A 21,869-nucleotide genomic window follows, 5' to 3' on the forward strand; every position below is an offset into this window, starting at 1 on the left:
CAGTTTTGTCGCCTATTACGAAGCACTACTAAATAATTACTCCATAATACACGGTTCAATGTTTACTTGAATTGTTTTTGCCTTTTGCAACAAGTATTACTAGTAGGAATAAAATTTCTTCTACTTTTGTTGATTAAGTTTGTCAAGGGATTCAATTGGAAGTGGATTTGATATTCGCTGTCAGAAGAGTAGCAAATTAAATAAACAATACTTTTAATTATTAGTAGGACTAAAAGACATGTGGTGATATTTGAGCGTGTATGAGTTGTCGCAATCAAGAGCCAGGTGGAGGTTTGTAAGAAAATGACTAATATGATAGAAAAGATAATGACGAAATATTATTGTTGATAGCTTCAAATAGTTGAATATGTCGGCGTTGTTATGAATATATTATATTATGGATGTTCATTTAGTACTCCGTTGTAAATAAGTTTCCTGAAGAAGTTTATCCATATGAATCTCCGCCATAAATACATTTATCTATTTAGTACTCTATTAGAAATAAGCCTCCTAAAGAAGCTTATCCTTTCGGTACTCCGCTATAGATAAATATTACCTATGATAGAAGATTATCTATATCTGGCATAACAGTTTAGAGCAGCAGCTTACACAGCAACTTGCAGTAGCAGCTTACACAGCAGCTTCCTTTCTTCTATAAATAGAGGAGAATTCAGTTCATTATGTACAGAAGTTTGAAGTTTGAATAATATATCAGTTTCTCTCTATACTTGTCTTTACTTTACAGTCTTTATTTTATAACACGTTATCAGCACGAGACTCTGCCATCTCGAGCAAATACTTTGAAAGTATCAGAGGTACGAACTTTCTTTTTCTAAATAATGTCAAATCTTTCTAAACTTGAGTTTGTAGCCCTGGATATATCGGGCAAAAGCTACATGTCTTGGGTGCTTGATGCCGAAATTCATCTTGATGCGATGGGTCTGGCAGACACCATCAAAGATAAAAATCAGGCATCAAACCAAGACCGTGCCAAAGCAATGATATTCCTACGCCATCACCTTGATGAGGGCCTGAAAATAGAATATCTTACTGTTAAAGATCTAGTCATACTGTGGAGTAATTTGAAAGAAAGATATGACCACCTGAAGATGGTCGTTCTTCCACAGGCACGTTATAATTGGACTCATCTAAGGTTACAAGATTTTAAATCTATCAGTGAGTATAATTCTGCTATGTTCAGAATTATTTCCCAATTGAAACTATGTGGTGATAATATTACTGATCATGATATGTTGGAGAAAACTTTCACCACTTTTAATGCCTCGAATATGCTCCTGCAGCAGCAATATCGAGAGATGGGATTTAAAAAGTATTCTGAACTTATCTCACATCTTCTTGTAGCCGAGCAACATAATGGGCTATTAATGAAAAACCATGAAAGCCGACCTACTGGTTCTTGTCCATTCCCTGAAGTGAATGAGACGAACTTCCACCAAGCTAAGCGTGGAAGAGGACGTGGCCCCAGTCGTGGTCATGGCCGTGGTCGGGGAGGGTAATAATAATGCACCAAAGAACCCTCCTCACCACCAGCAATGGAAAAGGAAGGAACAAAAGCATGAAGCGGTGCAAGCAGCAAAGCCAGAAAATGCATGCTATAGATGTGGAGGAAAAGGGCACTGGTCACGTACATGTCGTACGCCAAAGCACCTGGTTGAGCTATATCAAGCTTCCCTGAAGAAGACAGAGAAAAATGCTGAAGCAAATTTTATTTCTGAAGATAATTTAGACTTCATGCATTTGGATGTAGCTGATTACTTTGCACTCCCAGAAGGAGAAATAAGTCATGTGATCGGTAGTGAATCTGTAGAGATGTAAATATTTTAATTTTTGTTATTTGTTGTAGATAGTATGGTTATGTAATTATTGTACATAAATAAAAGTTATGCTTTGATAATAATGTTTACTATCATATTTATTTTGTTTATGTCATTTTGAAGAATATGGATAATCCTCAAATTATGTTTGGATCAAAGACCAATCATGAAGATATTTGTGTAGTTGATAGTGGAACAACTCATGCCATATTCAAAAATCAGAAATACTTTTCTTATTTGCATAAGAAAAAAGCAAATGTTTCTACAATTTCTGGTAATATAAGTTTGATTGAAGGCTCCAGAAGAGCTATTGTATTTCTGTCTAAGGGAACAAAACTTATTATCGACAATGCATTGTACTCCTCCAAGTCCCGAAGAAACTTGTTGAGTTTTATAGATATCCGCCGAAATGGGTATCATGTTGAGACAATAGATGAAATGAATGTGGAATATCTTTGTATTACAAAGAATATTTCTGGCCAGAAATGCATTGTAGAAAAGTTACCAACTTTATCTTCTGGCTTATACTATTCCAAGATTAGTACAGTTGAAGCACACTCTATCGTAAACCAGAAGTTTACTGATTCAAATATTTTTGTGCTTTGGCATGGCCGTTTAGGCCATCCTGGATCAATAATGATGAGACGAATTACTGAAAATTCGAGTGGGCATCCATTAAAGAACCTGAAGATTCTTACAAATAATGAATTTTCTTGTGATGCTTGTTATCAAGGTAAAATGATCGCTAGACCATCACCAATGAAGGTTGGCATTGAGTCCCCTACCTTCTTAGAACGTATACATGGAGATATATGTGGACCTATTCACCCACCAAGTGGGTTGTTTAGATATTTTATGGTCCTAATAGATGCATCTTCAAGATGGTCTCATGTGTGCCTATTATCATCTCGCAACCTGGCGTTTGCAAAGTTATTAGCCCAAATAATTCGATTAAGGGCACAATTCCCAGATTATCCTATAAAGGCTATTCGCCTTGATAATGCTGGAGAATTCTCATCTCAAGCTTTTGATGATTACTGTCTATCAGTTGAAATAAAAGTTGAACATCCGATAGCTTATGTTCATACTCAAAATGGCCTCGCAGAGTCATTTATTAAATGACTGCAATTGATAGCAAGACCACTACTTATGAAAATAAAATTGCTCACTACTGTTTGGGGCCATGCTATCTTGCACACAGCATCACTTATCCGTCTCAGACCAACATATTATAATAAATATTCTCCGTCACAATTAGTTTTTGGTCATGAACCAAATATTGCCCATCTACGAATTTTTGGATGTGCTGTATATGTGTCAGTAGCACCACCACAGCGCAGTAAGATGGGCCCCCAAAGAAGGTTAGGAATATATATTGGGTTTGAATCACCCTCTATTATTCGCTATCTTGAACCATTGACGGGAGATTTATTTACTGCCCGATTTGCAGATTGTCGATTTGATGAAATAAATTTCCCACAATTAGGGGGAGAGAAAAAAGAAATCAAAAGAGAAATTGTATGAAAAGTTTCATCATTATCTCACTTTGATCCACGTGCCCCTATATGTAATCAAGAGGTCCAGAAGATCATCCATTTACAGAATATAGCAAATCAAATGCCAGACGCATTTACTGATTTGAATAGGATAACTAAGTCACATATCCCTGCAGAGAATGTGCCTATCCGAATTGATGTCCCAGCATGACCATCTATTAGCATGAGAGCTAGTGAACCTAAAGCACGCCTGAAGCGTGGTAGGCCTGTGGGTTCTAAGGATCGAAATCCTAGAAAAAGAAAATCGACAAATGATCAAAATGATATTATGAAGGGATCTCCTCAAGAGACCCAAGATCTGATTAGTTCTGAGATTCCTGAAGAAATCAATAAACCCGAGACTCAAGTGAGCGAGGAACTTTTAATAAGTTCTACTGGTGATGGAATTAATTTAAATCGATCTGAAATAGTGGTGGATAATATTTTTGCATATAATGTTGCACTTAACATTATGCAAGATAGTGAGGATTTTGAACCCCGATCTGTCGAAGAATGTTAACAAAGATCTGATTGGCCAAAATGGCAAGGGGCAATTCAATCAGAATTGAACGCACTTGCTAAAGAGAGGTCTTTGGACCAGTAGTCCAAACACCTGCTGGTATAAAACCAGTTGGTCATAAATGGGTTTTTGTACGAAAAAGGAATGAGCAAAATGAAGTTGAAAGATACAAGGCTCGCCTTGTCGCACAAGGATTCTCACAACGACCTGGAGTCGATTATGAAGAAACATATTCACCCGTTATGGATGCCATAACATTTCGATATCTCATCAGTTTAGCCTTACGTGAAAGGCTTGAAATACATCTAATGGATGTGGTTACAGCTTATCTGTACGGGTCACTTGATAATAAAATTTACATGAAAATCCCTGAAGGATTTAAAATGCCTGAAGCATATTCAAAATCTCGGGAAATGTACTCAATCAGATTACAAAGATCTTTGTACGGTTTAAAGCAATATGGGCGCATGTGGTATAATCGCCTCAGTGAATATTTGCTGAAAGAGGGTTACATAAATGATGTTATTTGTCCATGTATTTTTATAAAGAAAATGGCTTCAGAATTTGTTATACTTGCTGTTTATGTTGATGACATAAATCTTGTTGGAACTTCAGAAGAGCTCCAAAAGGCAATTGAATATCTTAAGAAAGAATTTGAGATGAAAGATCTTGGAAAGACAAAACTTTGTCTTGGTCTGCAAATTGAACATTTAGCAGACGGGATCTTTATCCATCAATCTGTCTATACAGAAAGGGTCTTAAAACGCTTTTACATGGACAAAGCGCACCCATTGAGTACACCAATTGTTGTTCGATCACTTGAAGTGAATAAAGATTTATTCCGACCTCCAGAAGAGGATGAGGAACTCCTTGGTCCCGAAGTACCCTATCTCAGTGCAATTGGTGCACTAATGTATCTTGCTAATGCTACAAGGCCTGACATAGCATTTTCTGTTAATTTACTAGCAAGATATAGCTCTTCTCCTACACGGAGACATTGAAACGGGATTAAGCATATATTGCGATATTTAAAGGGAACTCTTGATATGGGTTTGTTTTATGCTAACAAAGATAGTGCAGATCTTGTTGGTTATGCAGATGCAGGTTATTTATCTGATCCCCATAAATCTAGATCTCAAACCGGGTACGTGTTTACATGTGGAGGTACTATCATATCATGGCGCTCCACAAAATAATCTATTGTTGCTACTTCTTCAAATCATGTTGAAATAATAGCTATTCATGAAGCAAGTAGGGAATGCGTATGGTTGAGATCAATAATTCATTTTATTCGAGAAAAATGTGGTTTGGAATGTGAGAAAAGACCCACAATTTTATACGAAGACAATGCTGCATGCATAGCCCAATTGAAGGGAGGATTTATAAAAGGAGATAGAACGAAGCACATTTTACCAAAATTATTCTACACACACGATCTTCAAAAAAATGGTGACATTGATGTGCAACAAATCCGTTCAAGTGACAATCCGACAGATTTATTCACCAAATCTTTACCAACTTCAACTTTTGAGAAGATGGTATACAATATTGGAATGCGGAGACTTAAATATTTGAAACAAGGTTTTCATCAGGGGGAGTAAAATACGCGATGTACTCTTTTTTCCTTATTAAGGTTTTTTTTCCCACAGGGTTTTCCTTATAAGGTTTTTAATGAGGCAGTTAGCAATGCGTATTACTAAATATGTGTACTCTTTTTTCTTCACTAGGAGTTTTTTCCACGGGGTTTTTCCTAGTAAGGTTTTAACGAGGCACATTATCTTTTAATGAACATCCAAGGGGGAGTGTTATGAATATATTATATTATGCATGTTCATTTAATACTCCGTTGTAAATAAGCTTCCTGAAGAAGTTTATCCATATGAGCCTCCGCCATAAATACATTTATCTATTTAGTACTCTATTGAAAATAAGCCTCCTGAAGAAGCGTATCCTTTCGGTACTCCGCTATGGATAAATATTACCCATGATAGAAGATTATCTATATCTGGCACAATAGTTTAGAGCAGCAGCTTGCAGTAGCAGCTTACACAGCAGCTTGCAGCAGCAACTTACAAGGAGCTTACACAGCAGCTTGCAGTAGCAGCTTACACAACAGTTTGCAGTAGCAGCTTACTTTCTTCTATAAATAGAGGAGAATTCAGTTCATTATGTACATAACTTTGAAGTTTGAATAATATATTTGTTTCTCTCTATACTTGTCTTTACTTTACTGTCTTTATTTTATAACACGTTATCAGCACGAGACTCTCCCATTTCGAGAAAATACTTTAAAAGTATCAGAGGTACAAACTTTCTTTTTCTAAATAATGTCAAATCTTTCTAAACTTGAGTTTATAGCCCTAGATATATCGGGCAAAAGTTACATGTCTTAGGTGCTTGATGCCGAAATTCATCTTGATGCGATGGGTCTGGCAGACACCATCAAAGATAAAAATCAGGCATCAAACCAAGATCGTGCCAAAGCAATGATATTCCTACGCCATCACCTTGATGAGGGCCTGAAAATGGAATATCTTACTGTTATACTTTGGAATAATTTGAAAGATAGATATGACCACCTGAAGATGGTCGTTCTTCCACAGGCACGTTATGATTGGACTCATCTAAGGCTACAAGATTTTAAATCTATCAGTGAGTATAATTCTGCTATGTTCAGAATTATTTTCCAATTGAAACTATGTGGTGATAATATTACTGATCATGATATGTTGGAGAAAACTTTCACCACTTTTCATGCCTCGAATATGCTCCTGCAGCAGCAATATCGAGAGATGGGATTCAAAAAGTATTCTGAACTTATCTCACATCTTCTTGTAACCGAGCAACATAATGGGCTATTAATGAAAAACCATGAAAGCCGGCCTACTGGTTCTTGTCCATTCCCTGAAATGAAAGAGACGAACTTTCACCAAGCTAAGCGTGGAAGAGGATGTGGCCCCAGTCGTGGTCATGATCGTGGTCGGGGAGAAAACTCTAATCGTGGTAATAATAATGCACCAAAGAACCCTCCTCACCACCAGCAGTGAAAAAGGAAGGAACAAAAGCATGAAGCGGTGCAAGCAGCAAAGCCAGAAAATGCATGCTATAGATATGGAGAAAAGGGGCACTGGTCACGTACATGTCGTACGCCAAAGCACCTGGTTGAGCTGTATCAAACCTCCCTGAAGAAGACAGAGAAAAATATTGAAGCAAATTTTATTTCTGAAGATAATTTAGACTTCATGCATTTGGATGTAGCTTATTACTTTGCACTCCCAGAAGGAGAAAAAAGTCATGTGATCGGTAGTGAATCTGTAGAAATGTAAATATTTTAATTTTTATTGTTTGTAGTAGATAGTATGGTTATGTAATTGTTGTACATAAATAAAAGTTATGCTTTGATAATAATGTTTACTATCATATTTATTTTGTTTATGTCATTTTGAAGAATATGGATAATCCTTAAATTATGTTTGGATCAAAGACCAATCATGAAGATATTTGTGTAATTGATAGTGGAACAACTCATGCCATATTCAAAGATCAGAAATACTTTTCTTATCTACATAAGGAAAAAGCAAATATTTCAACAATTTCTGGTAATATAAGTTTGATTGAAGGCTACAGAAGAGCTACTGTATTTCTGTCTAAGGGAACAAAACTTATTATCGACAATGCATTATTCTCCTCCAAGTCCCGAAGAAACTTGTTGAGTTTTATAAATATCCGCCGAAATGGGTATCATGTTGAGACAATAAATGAAATGAACGTGAAATATATTTGTATTACAAAGAATATTTCTGGCCAGAAATGCATTGTAGAAAAGTTACTAATTTTATCTTCTGGCTTATACTATTCAAAGATTAGTACAGTTGGAGCACACTCTATCGTAAACCAGAAGTTTACTGATCCAAATACTTTTGTGTTTTGGCATGGCCGTTTGGGCCATCCTGGATCAATAATGATGAGACGAATTACTGAAAATTCGAGTGGGCGTCCATTAAAGAACCTGAAGATTCTTACAAATGATGAATTTTCTTGTGATGCTTGTTATCAAGGCAAAATGATCACTAGACCATCACCAATGAAGGTTGACATTGAGTCCCCTGCCTTTTTAGAACGTATACATGGAGATATATGTGGACCTATTCACTCACCAAGTAGGCTGTTTAGATATTTTATGGTCCTAATAGATGCATCTTCAAGATGGTCTTATGTGTGCCTACTATCATCTCGCAACATGACGTTTGCAAAGTTATTAGCCCAAATAATTCGATTAAGGGCACAATTCCCATATTATCCTATAAAGGCTATTCGCCTTGATAATGCTGGAGAATTCTCATCTCAAGCTTTTGATAATTACTGCCTATCAGTTGGAATAAAAGTTGAACATCCTGTAGCTTATATTCATACTCAAAATGGCCTTGCAGAGTCATTTATTAAACTGCTGCAATTGATAGCAAGACCACTACTTATGAAAACAAAATTGCTCACTACTGTTGGGGCCATGCTATCTTGCAAGTAGCATCACTTATCCGTCTCAGACTAACACATTATAATAAATATTCTCCGTCACAATTATTTTTTGGTCATGAACCAAATATTGCCCATCTACGAATTTTTGGATGTGCTGCATATATGCCAGTAGCACCACTACAGCGCAGTAAGATGGGCCCCCAAAGAAGGTTAGGACTATATATTGGGTTTGAATCACCCTCTATTATTCGCTATCTTAAACCATTGACAGAAGATTTATTTACTGCTCGATTTACAGATTGTCGATTTGATAAAACAAATTACCCACAATTAGGGGGAGAGAAAAAGGAAATCAAAAGAGAAATTGTGTGAAAAGTTTCATCATTATCTCACTTTGATCCACATACCCCTATATGTAATCAGGAGGTCCAGAAGATCATCCATTTACAGAATATAGCAAATCAAATGTCAGACGTATTTACTGATCTGAAAAGGATAACTAAGTCGCATATTCCTGCAGAGAATGTGTCTATCCGAATTGATGTCCCAGTAGGACCATCTACTAGCATGAGAGCTAGTGAACCTAAAGTACGCCTGAAGCATGGTAGACCTTTGGGTTCTAAGGATCGAAATCCTAGAAAAAGAAAATCGACAAATGATCAAAATGATATTATGAAGGGATCTCCTCAAGAGACCCAAGATCTGATTAGTTCTGAGATTCCTGAAGAAATCAATGAACCCGAGACTCAAGTGAGTGAGGAACTTTTAATAAGTTCTACTGGTGATGGGATTAATTTAAATCGATCTGAAATAGTGGTGAATAATATTTTTGCATATAATGTTGCACTTAACATTATGCAAGATAGTGAGAATCTTGAACCCCGATCTGTCGAAGAATGTCGACAAAGATCTGATTGGCCAAAATGACAAGAGTCAATTCAATCAGAATTGAAGTCACTTGCTAAAAGAGAGGTCTTTGGACCAGTAATCCAAACACCTGTTAGTATAAAGCCAGTTGGTCATAAATGGGTTTTTGTGCGAAAAAGGAATGACAAAAATGAAGTTGAAAGATATAAGGCTCGCCTTGTCGCACAAGGATTCTCACAACGACCTTGAGTCGATTATGAAGAAACATATTCACCATTTATAGATGCCATAACATTTCGATATCTCATTAGTTTAGCCTTACGTGAAAGGCTTGAAATACATCTAATGCCTGAAGCATATTCAAAATCTCGGGAAATGTACTCAATCAGATTACAAAGATCTTTGTACGGTTTAAAGCAATCTGGGCGCATGTGGTATAATCGCCTCAGTGAATATTTGTTGAAAGAGGTTTACATAAATGATGTTATTTGTCCATGTATTTTTATAAAGAAAATAGCTTCAGAATTTGTTATACTTGCTGCTTATGTTGATGACATAAATCTTGTTGGAACTTCAGAAGAGCTCCAAAAGGCAATTGAATATCTTAAGAAAGAATTTGAGATGAAAGATCTTGGAAAGACAAAACTTTGTCTTGGTCTGCAAATTGAACATTTAGCAAACGGGATCTTTATCCATCAATCTGTCTATACAGAAAGGGTCTTAAAACGCTTTTACATGGACAAAGCGCACCCATTGAGTACACCAATGGTTGTTCGATCACTTGAAATGAATAAAGATTTGTTCCGACCTCCAGAAGAGGATGAGAAACTCCTTGGTCTCGAAGTACCCTATCTCAGTCCAATTGGTGTACTAATATATCTTGCTAATGCTACAAGGCCTGACATAGCATTTTCTGTTAATTTACTAGCAAGATATAGTTCTTCTCCTACACGGAGATATTGGAATGAGATTAAGCATATATTGCGATATTTAAAGGGAACTCTTGATATGGGTTTGTTTTATGCTAACAAAGATAGTGCAGATCTTGTTGGTTATGCAGATTCAGGTTATTTATCTGATTCCCATAAAGCTAGATCTCAAACCGGGTACATTTTTACATGTGAAGGTACTATCATATTATGGCGCTCCACAAAGCAATCTATTGTTGCTACTTCTTCAAATCATGCTGAAATAATGGCTATTCATGAAGCAAGTAGGGAATGCGTATGGTTGAGATCAATAATTCATTTTATTCGAGAAAAATGTAGTTTGGAATGTGAGAAAAGACCCACAATTTTATACGAAGACAATGTTGCATGCATAGCTCAATTGAAGGGAGAATTTATAAAAGAAGATAGAACGAAACACATTTCACCAAAATTATTCTACACACACGATCTTCAGAAAAAAGGTGACATTGATGTGTAACAAATCCATTCAAGTGACAATCCGGCAGATTTATTCACTAAATCTTTACCAACTTCAACTTTTGAGAAGATGGTATACAAGATTTGAATGCGGAGACTTAAATATTTGAAACAAGGTTTTCATCAGGGGGAGTAAAATTCGCGATATACTCTTTTTCCCTTACTAAGGTTTTTTCCCACAGGGTTTTCCTTATAAAGTTTTTAATGAGGCAGCTAGCAGTGCGTATTACTAAATATGTGTACTCTTTTTTTTCACTAGAATTTTTTCCCATATGGTTTTTTCCTAGTAAGGTTTTAATGAGGCACATTATCTTTTAATGAATATCCAAGGGGGAGTGTTATAAATATATTATATTATGGATGTTTATTTAGTACTCCGTTGTAAATAAGCTTCCTGAAGAAGCTTATCCATATGAGACTCCGCCGTAAATATGTTTATCTATTTAGTACTCCATTGGAAATAAGCTTCCCGAAGAAGCTTATCCCTTCGGTACTCCGTTATGGATAAATATTACCCATGGTAGAAGATTATCTATATCTAGCACAACAGCTTAGAGTAGCAGCTTACAAACAGCTTGCAGTATCAGCTTACACAGCAGCTTCCTTTCTTCTATAAATATAGGAGAATTCAGTTCATTATGTACATAAGTTTTAAGTTTGAATAATATATTAGTTTCTCTCTATACTTGTCTTTACTTTACTGTCTTTATTTTATAACAGTGTGAAGAATATGATTTCTTTGCCCTTATAATAGAGGTTTTGGATTTGAACTTCCAAATAAAAAAAACTTTTTTAGAGAGCGCTTATATCAGATAAAAAGTAGCAGAAGTTCATAGTTTATGGACAAAATTGTACCTTTTCCTATGTTCGTAAATCGTACTTGATGTTTAAAAAAATATTTGAGAAAAATATTACCAACAATTTTAACAAGAAAATATCAAAAAGTGATCATCAGAAGTATGCCATATGAGCAAGTCAACGACATACATAAACTCAAAAAAGAAAAGAGGAAACCAACAAAGAGTAAAGGTCAAGACATGATTTAATTAAGGCCTAAAATGGGTAGATAAGTTGATATAATTTGGACCAACGCTTGTTATATTAACCTCTTTGAACTGACATGATTTGGTCCCCTTAAGTGCTACACACACTATTACTCCAAAATAATGCTGATTTTACTTAATACTTGAAAAGAGTCAAGTTACAACTTTTCACGTGACAATATTTTTTAAAACATTTGTGTACAATATGCGCTATTGTTATCCAACTAATTTGAATTCGTATAATATATAATTCATTAAAGTTGAAACCTCACTATTATAAATATTTTTATTTTATTCTTAAAGCTCCGATCTAAAATCTTTAGTCAAAGATAAAAAAGAAATCTTATGCCTCGCACCATAGTTTTTGGTAGTTAAATTACAGTGCTATTATTAACATACAAACAATTCTTTCTATATTAAACAATTTATAAAGAGGGTCCTTTTGATCATCAATTCTAGGCGTTTGCATTACTTTATTCAAAAGTAAGAAAATAGTGTCGGTTGCTCAGTGCAAATAATACAACACCACTACTACTACTACCTCCACAGTGAGCTAGCACTGACTGAGCCATGGCTACTTCAGAGATTTCACTATCACTTTCACCATTTTATTTACTTGTCTTAGCAAGAGTTTCAGGTTCCATTGTTGCCCTTCTTGTTCTTACTTGGGCTCTTCACTTCAAGACTAGCTTTTACCCTCATTCTTCTTCTAAAGAAGACCTTATTTATGCTGTAAGTACTGAGCTCTTTTGTACCTTTGTAATGTTGTACATTTGAACTAAAACTTGTGGGCTTTTTAAGTTATATACTGTTTGGTTTTAATTGGCAGGTGCTTCATCCATTATTAATGGTAATTGGCTTCATTCTTGTAAGTGGAGAAGGTGAGTTTAACTTCTTTTAGGATTTAGATTTTATAGGTTTAACTATTAAGGTTTTTAGCATAATACGTTATATTTTTCAAGTCATGAGTTCAGACCTACTATTTGTTTTAATTTTAATGAATTTTTACACATAAATTTATGTTCCGCATCGAAAGTACTAGGTTTAGATGAACTCGGCGGCCAAATTCTAACGCCGCCCCCGGTAATCCACCGTAAAAAGTAGGATTTGTAATCTTGAAAATAATGCAGGTTATATGTTATGATACGCAAAGAAAGGACCTAATAGTGTTAAATTTAATTACAATATTAAGGTATATAATTTAAATTCTAGCAGAATGATGTTGGAAAGTGGGGTTTTCTTTTTTTCTTTATATTTTCAAAAATTCAATTTTTTTTTTTTTTGTAGCCATATTGGTGCATAGATGGTTGCCAGGTTCAAGAAATTTGAAGAAATCAGGGCACTTGTGTTTACAAGGGCTGGCCTTGGCTTGTGGGATTTTTGGGATATGGACAAAATTCCATAGCAGTGATGGGATTGTGGCTAATTTCTATAGTTTGCATTCTTGGATGGGTCTCATTTGTGTTTCCCTATTTGGGGCTCAGGTATTTCTTCTGCACATTGTGTTTCCTCATCGCTATTTCTTCTATTAGCAAATTTTTTGAATTAAAGAAAAAATGTATTAAGGTCAAGAATGCAGTTTCTGGGGAAAGTAAATCGATCTGGCAACTGATTCTGAAAGTTGCCTTCTTTTTCTAAGAATGTGAAAATATCATCTATTTATTACTGTTTATGCCTTTTAAAGGATAAGAGTATCTTCTTTTGTACTCTCTTTTCACTTCCTATTATAGTAGTTTGGTGGGACGTCACGTCTTTGCAATTAGGATGAGACCAACTAGTTGAATAATTGTGCATAAAGAAGAATTAGAAGAGTGATTTATAAGCCTCCACATAGATCAAGAAAGAAGGAACAAACGAAAAAACAATTGTCACTAGTTATTCGAGATGCTTATATATATATATATATATATATATATATATATATATATATATATATATATGTGTCTCTTTTATGTTTATCGTAATGCCAATAAATTTATTTGCTCTTGGAAGTATAGGACGAAAAAAGAAAGTGATTAAAGACCTCATTGTATAATGACATTAGTATCATGGGTGGAGCTAGCATACGAGTTACATGTTTGGCCGATCTGGCCTGTAGCTTTGGTCCAGACCTACATTTGTCTTAAGATATGAACTGAATATGTATAAATTATTAATTTAGAATTCAGTAACTTAAAATGACTAGAATCTCGAACTCATAAGGTTCAAATCCTGGTTTCGCCTGGGATTAGTATAATAATCTAAAAACTTAGATCCTTTTTATTGTTCTAGCTTGGCGAACTAACTTCTGCACCTTTTTGAGTGGCCAAGACTATAACATATTTAGCTCATATCTTCCTGGCATTTGCATCTTTTTGCTGCTGTGGACTCTAGAGATTGTAAAGTAAATTATCCAACATGAAGTAAAGTGGAATTCGGGTTGTTTTTGCACTAATGAACAATGCAGAATAGATGATTTATCATTGAGAGAAATTTATTTAAAGTTTGATGTGCTTAAGAACTAGTATTTCAACTGACAAACATAGTTCTTTCTGTTTGGAATATGATTAATTTATAATGTACCTTTGCGTTTGGAAAAGAAGTTTAATTGTATGGAAAGGTGTTTCATGTTACTGCAGTGGTTGATGGGCTTCTTAAGCTTTTGGCACAGAGGAGAAGTGCGAATGACAAGAATACGCCTTCTTCCTTGGCATGTATTCCTCGGCCTGTACACATATGGCTTGGCAGTGGCAACAGCAGAAACAGGCCTTCTCGAAAAGTTAACCTTCTTACAAACAAAAGGAGCTGTGCAGAAACGTTGCACAGAGTCGATGATCGTAAATGGTATGGGACTTGGTTTAGCTCTCCTCAGTGGCATGGTAATATTTGCTGCTGTATTGCCAAAGCATCAGACACCACATTCTAAGACCATTTACTCTAGTAATAAGCTACATTCTTAGTTTTAAAGCCTCTCTGCCCTTCCCGGGTTCCAGGTAGACCCTCCCCAGACCCCACTTGTCGGAAATCACTGAGGTTTTTTTTATTGTTGTTAGTTTACATAGCTGTATACTGATGATTATCATGTAAATATTCTTTTTTAGTGGTTGTTTTTGTAAATGAAGAAGGTTCATAAGTTCCTTTTTTTTCAATCTTCTTGCATTTTGGTAAGGCCAGAATCTCCCTGCAGAGACTAATAGCAGACTTGGTTCTTCTTTAGTGTGCTTGGCAATATTTGGGGCAAACTTCACAGATGGTATTTGAACTAATGATTTATTACACTGAAGTATCTAAACTAAAATTTTGTATTTTGTAACTAGCCAAAAATTTATCTGAAAGTACTTCCTTTAGAGATTCTAATCATATCAACTAATTGAATAAACTAAAGTCTGATGTTTTGGTTTAATAATAACTAGTATTGCACAGAATATAAATTATGTTGTGTGATCTAATTTGTGTGACCATATTATTTCATATTGCTTGAATTAAATTTTAATTTTCTTTTTCTTATCCAATGAAACATGACCAATAAGAAAATCAGATGAAATTAGAAAAAGATTCATATAGTAATCGAAAAACTTTTCAATCCCTCACTTTTCTTTATTACATAATCTACTATATTTAGTAATATTTTATTTGTTATTATGACGTTACTTGTCTTAATATTTCTGTTAATTATCTCTTTTTAACATATATATATATATATATATATATATATATATATATATATATATATTCTTTTTTTTCTTACTCCTAAAACTTTTTCTTGAAACGTTTTTTCTATTTTACATTTTTATTTGAATTCGTCAAAAATATAAATTAATTTTTTCTTTATTAGTTATAAATCTACCAATTTTTTTAAATAATTGGTATTTTTGTATTATATGCCTAGAAATTAAGTTTTACTTCTCATTTGACGTCTTATTACAATTTTAATTTTTAAGATTTAATTATTAAAATTAATTATCTTTTAACACTATGCTTTATTGCTTGATATTTTTTCATTACCTAATATTTTTGAATTTTGACTTTATCTATTAAGATTTAAGTTATGTGATATTTTAGATATGTATGATTTTTGTCATTATAACTCAAAAACGCTTTCTGATTTGAAATTCTAATACATATTATCATTTTATATTTTATACTATTTTTCTTCTTTTGTTTCTTTATCGTTATTGATTTATTTGTTGCTCGCTATGATTGCACTATCATGTGAATTTTTTATTAGTTTGTTTTTAGATTTGATGTCCTTGCTTATTTTCTCCTTTAATATAACATAGATAACAAAGTTGATTATTAATTTAATACTCCTTTACTTGAAACTCATTCATCGTTCTGTATCTTTTTTTTATTTTTGACTTTATCTATATACAAAATCTCGAAATGATATAATCTAATAAGAATATAAAAGATTTTGTATTTTAGCTTTTAATTTTTTTTTAGCATTCCAAATTATCTATACAAATCTATAATATAGATATAGATGAAATTTTGTCATAAAATCTAGTTAAATTTAGCCTTTAAAGTGCGAAGTAGCAGTTTCTCTAGATAAGACTTAACTTAACTTGGCATCATGTTTCACTATCACTCTTTTAATATAATTAGATAAGGTGACCCCTGTGCCAAACACAGGCCTAACGCTGTAACTTAGATGTCTCTGCTCATGTGAACAAAATCAAATTTATATCTCTGACAATATAGAGAAAAAATGACAAGAATCAAGTAGTTATTTTCACAATAACTTCAAAACTATGGTCATATTGGAAAATGGATAGCAACAAACACGAAGCAAAAGAAAACATAACTAATATAACCCGATGATAGCTAGAAGAAAACATAACTAATCTAACTCAATGATAACCAATTCAACTATAAGAATGAAAAATATCTAGATCCAGGTTACCAACAAATAGGATACATCAACTGATTCTGCAGATAGTTTTCCTAGTATCCCCCTCTCCCCCCTTTCTTTCAGAAGACAACCTTATTGTTGTTTTGACGAAGATACAACGGCATGCACATCTATTGCACTTCAAGATGTATTTCTTTCCCATCTCCAACATACAACCTTCAAAAGGAAGTTGCTACTATAAGAAGATGTCAGCCCTGAGATATTTCAACTCATGTGCAAAATCCCACAAGGGAATACTCACCAGTAGAAGAAAAGTTGAGAGATTCAACTTTCAAAACATGCGTTAGAGTAGATGAAAGAATCGGTTTCATAATAAAGGGCACTCTTGAAGAATTAAATAACCTACTGAAATATTTCACATAGACTTTATTTATTAAGAGAATTCAATGCCATAATAACTCCAACAAATAGTCACTTCAATAGGCAGCAGTATGGGTGAATAGATATAAAAGCTTTAATGCTTCTTAGGACGAAAGATATGAAAAAGATTTCGGACAATGCACAACTTCTAGCCAATGTTGCAGAGCAAGTGTTTTAGCCTTCCCATTCTTTGACCGTCCCCTTCCACCCTTCGCTCATCGTATACGTGTTCCAGCCACCAAAAACTATCAATTTCTGGTTTCTTGACATTGAAAAACGTCGATGAATTCTTTCTGAGATCTGCAAAATCTAAAGCCTTCCACCTACATATATCAGCGAAGCACTTTAATAAACAACATAATAGAGACACTAATTCAAGATTTGATTCTCAAAAGAGTAAGACCACAAGAAATAGCTCTTCAACCACAACATCACAATCTACAAGGTTTATTTTGACCCTGTAAACTTGACAGAAATATCATTGAATCAAAGCATTTAAGAGCATGTATCTTGCATAAGAAAATATAATTATTTTTTCTGGTTTTCCTATAAGAGGTAAAAACTTTAAATGGACCCAAAATGGGGATTTAAAACGTCTTAATAATCTTCCAACGCCTTAGTAATCTTTCAACGCATTAGCGCGCTCAAAGGCAAGATATGAGAGGGAAAAAGACATAAATCAGCAATAGCAATAGCATATACATTAAGATGACCCATTAACCCAGAGTAACAACATACTCCTACTACTTTCCGCTACAATATACTTCGATCAATTTCTAAAGAAGTTCTCAATAACATAGAGTTGCAGTTCATCTTTATTAACTTCTACTACAATTAAAATTAATCAATTAATAGAGAACACAACGATTCCATTTTAGAAACTGTTAATCAAAGTAAGTTAAAAATCTCGCATACATGCTACTTTGCTTTATACATAACTGCATTTATAAGAAAAAACATACAAACTCATACATACTAAATCCTATTGAATTCCTTTTTTCTCAAACACATTCTTGTCTGCCTTGAATCTTAATAAGAAGACTATTTCATTCATCTTCTGCAAATTCTTGTTTTCTCGGCTCAGATACAACTATCTAGTGTATCTTCACTTAATTTAGTGATTGTTCATGGATCCTCTCTTTTTTCTTTCTTACTTTTTCTGCTTGCTTAATTGTTGACAAAAATTCAACAGTGATGATACAGGTCGTCCGAAAACTCTATTTGATATACCTAACTTAATTTAATATGCCACAAGATTGAATTAGTTGCATTACTCAATCATTTAATAGAGCATTTTATACTCATTAACAACAAAAGCTATTTCTTCCTTACTACTATGAATAATCTGTATTTAATCTTTTACGGCAAAAGTCATCAACAAAGATTAATTAGAAAGAAAAAAAATTACCGAACGCAAAGCAGATTGAGCCATGCAGATTGTGAGAGTAAGAAAAAAGCAACACTATCTGAGCTGGTGATCTGCAGTTGCAACAAAAACAAACACTGTGTTCTGTAATAAAAAAAGGAATAAAAAGCGTAAACAGATAAATAAACAAAATAATTAAGAAACTTTATATCGATATACATATTTCATCTTAAAAAGCTATATGGTTCAATTAATAGAAAAAAGTAGTTGAGAAAACTAACCCTGAAATTTTTTTCACAACAAATGAAAATATTTAACAAATATATAATCTTACCATTTACCAGACTCGATCTCAATGGATGAGATTTTTTAATATTAAACAAAAGAAGAGGCGGCTCTGATACATCCGCAAGCTCCGGCGTACACTCAATCTCTCTCGAATGGTAGAACGATGGTAGAGCAGTAGGTGGCTTTGGGTTGCCTTTGAATTCACACATCAGACATTTGGTTGGGAAGCACAATAAGTTGTTCAAGGGCAAATAAGTGATTCAGACAAGTAAAAGCTGGAGAAGATTAAAGATAAAATTAAGGGAAAAGCTAGAAGATGTATTTAACTGAAAGAGAAGGAGTAGTTTGAAGTCTAAAGATGAAGAAATTAGGTTTATGAAAGCAGAGGAAGGTTCTAGAATTATGTCAAAATAAAATAAAATGGTAGAGTAAAATGCCAAATTTGCGCTTGGTCGACGATTTTGTCACGACCCAAATTTTCCCTTCGTATGACGTCGTGACGGCACCTAGTCTTTACGACTAGGTAAGCCTAATATTTTGCGGAATAATAAAATAAAAATATAAATTTAATAACTAACTGTAGCAATAACAACATAACTGGGTACCATGCCTCCTGGCATGTATAATAACCAACTATTCAAAAATACACAAAAATTCCAAAATTCGGAACATCATAAGTCACAAGCTATAGAAGGAAACTAGTATCTCTATACAACAGAATCTAATAACAGAAGTAAGGAAGGTAAATGACATAGGAGGGAATAGAGGGTACTCCGAGGTCTGCGGACGCGACAAATATACCTTGAAGTCTCCGTACAGCAACAAACACTCTCAGCTAGTAGCGGGGCTGATAAGAAGTACCTAAATCTGCACACAAAATATGTACAGAAGAGTAGAATGAATACACCACAATGGTACCCAATAAGTGTCAAGCCTAACCTCGGTCGAGTAGTGACGAGATCAGGTCAGGGCCCTACTGGTATATAAATAATAAACTAAGACATAATGAAATATTGTAGTAAAATAAGTGCTGAAATTTTTCAAAGAATGAATTCATAGAAGACAATAGCTCAGTACACAGAGATAACAATAGGGAATCTCCCGAGATACCGTCTCGTAGTTCCAAACGTAAAAGTGTAGGGGATCTCCCGGAATACTGTTTCGTAGTCCCAAAGTAAATATGCAGTACAGGGGATCTCCCAGAATACCGTTCTGTAGTCCCAAAGTAAATATGCAGCTAAACAATAGAATTCAATAGTCAAGATACGAAATTCTACAGTTCAACCTAAGTACCAGTTAAGGAAAAACAAGTAAATTCACTAAACATATTGCACGTAGTTCAAGTAAATAATTAAGGCAAGTAGACATGCTATTCTAATCTAGCAGGATACTACACATGCTGATGAAACTCAAATAAGAAAGAAATCAGGTTATTGCTTAGTAGAGAATCGGATTTTTACACAATTAGCCCGTGTACGTACTCGTCACCTCATGTACACGACGCTCATATATAAAAAACAGTACAAATCCTACAGGGAGTTCCCCCATACAAAGTTAGGCAAGCCACTTACCTCGAACCAAGCTCAATCAATCGGTAAGAATGCCTTTCCCCCGAATATCCGACTCTGAATGGCCTAAATCTAGCCAAAAGCAATTACATATCATAAATACAACCAAAATCCGCTTCTGCACCAATTTGCTCGCACCTGCGGCCAGCCTTGCGCAGGTGCGATTACAATAGAACCAACACCAGAAAAATCTTTCAAGTCCCAAAATGATATGATAACCATCCGAAACTCACCCGAGGCCCCCGGGACCTCAACCAAACATACCAATAAGTCCTAAAATACCATACGAACTTAGTCGAGGCTTTAAACCATATCAAACAACGCTAAAATCACAAATCATCCTCCGATTCAAACTTAAAGAACTTGAAACTTCCAAATTCGACAACCGATGCCGAAACCAACCAAACCACGTCCGATTGACCCCAAATTTTGCATACAAGTCATATTCAACATTACAGACCAACTCCAACTTTCAGAATCGGAATCCGACCCCGATATCAAAATTTTCACTACCAGTCCAAATCTCCAAAAATTCAACTTTCGCTATTTCAAGTCTAAATGGGCTACGGACCTGCAAAACACAATCCGGACACGCTACTAAGTCCAAAATCACCCAACGGAACTAACAGAACTGACGAAACTCCATTTCGGAGTTATATTCACACAGTTCCGACTACTGTCAAAATTCTAAGACTTAAGCTCCTGTTTTAGGGACTAAGTGTCCCGGAACACTCTAAAAACCAAAACGAAGCCTCCCGACAAGTCACAATAGCAGAAATAGATGCGTGGGAAACAGTAAATAGGGGGTCGGGGCTATTACTTTTAAAATGACTGGTCGGGTCGTTACATCCTCCTTCTCTTAAAACAGTCGTTCGTCCTCGAATGAGTATAGAGACACATCTGAAGTGGTGAAAAGACGAGGATAACGGTTGTGCATATCCTGCTCAGTATCCCAAGTTGCCTCCTCGACCGGTTGTCCCCTCCACTGAACCTTCACGGAAGCAATGTTCTTTGATCTTAGCTTTCTCACCTGCCTATCTAAAATAGCCACTGGCTCCTCAACATAAGATAGATCCTTGTCCAACTGGACTGAGCTGAAATCCAACACATGTGACGGATCGCCGTGATACTTCTGGAGCATAGAAACATGGAATACCGGGCGAACTCCTGCTAGACTGGGAGGCAAGGCAAGCTCATAGGCAACCCCCCAACTCGCCGCGACACCTCAAATGGACCAATGAACCTTGGGTTCAGCTTGCCCTTCTTTCCAAACCTCATAACGCCCTTCATAGGCGAAACCCGGAGCAAGACTCGCTCTCCAACCATGAATGCCACATCGCGAACCTTCCGATCCGCATAAATTTTCTGTGTAGACTTGGCTATGCGAAGTCTATCCTGAATCACCTTAACCTTTTCCAAGGCATCCTGAACCAAGTCCGTACCCAATAATCTGGCCTCTCCGGGTTCGAACCAACCCACTGGGGACCGACATCGCCTACCATACAAAGCCTCATACAATGTCATCTGAATGCTAGACTGATAACTGTTGTTGTAAGCAAACTCCGCAAGTGGCAAGAACTGGTCCCAAGCACCCCCAAAATCTATCACACACGCACGGAGCATATCCTCTAATATCTGAATAGTGCGCTCGGACTGCCCGACCTTCTGAGGGTGAAATGTTGTGCTCAACTCA

The 21,869-nt window shown here is 35.2% G+C and overlaps 1 protein-coding gene and 1 long non-coding RNA gene across 3 annotated transcripts; one reads left to right on the top strand and one right to left on the bottom strand.

The window, feature by feature from the left end:
• Positions 1–12,166: 12,166 nt before the first annotated feature.
• On the top strand, positions 12,167–14,828 carry LOC104093371 (probable transmembrane ascorbate ferrireductase 4). Of its 2 annotated transcripts, none has more exons than XM_009599100.4 (4): positions 12,167–12,435; positions 12,533–12,584; positions 13,060–13,187; positions 14,322–14,828. In XM_009599100.4, exons 1-4 carry the CDS (start codon positions 12,274–12,276, stop codon positions 14,640–14,642), a joined length of 663 nt encoding a protein of 220 aa, XP_009597395.1. In that variant the 5' UTR covers positions 12,167–12,273; the 3' UTR covers positions 14,643–14,828. The 2 variants fall into 2 exon arrangements, with proteins under 2 accessions (XP_009597395.1, XP_009597394.1); XM_009599099.4 differs by having other exon boundaries at positions 12,168–12,435; positions 12,991–13,187.
• Positions 14,829–16,503: 1,675 nt separating this feature from the next.
• On the bottom strand, positions 16,504–18,972 carry LOC138900633 (uncharacterized). Its single transcript, XR_011411751.1, has 3 exons — positions 18,655–18,972; positions 18,363–18,433; positions 16,504–17,277 (listed from the first exon to the last, which is right to left on the bottom strand). It is a non-coding gene; the product is annotated as an uncharacterized lncRNA (long non-coding RNA).
• Between the last annotated feature and the right edge of the window lie 2,897 nt (positions 18,973–21,869).

Source organism: Nicotiana tomentosiformis, chromosome 10 (genome assembly GCF_000390325.3).
Source record: "Nicotiana tomentosiformis chromosome 10, ASM39032v3, whole genome shotgun sequence".
Classification (NCBI taxonomy): Eukaryota; Viridiplantae; Streptophyta; class Magnoliopsida; order Solanales; family Solanaceae; genus Nicotiana; species Nicotiana tomentosiformis.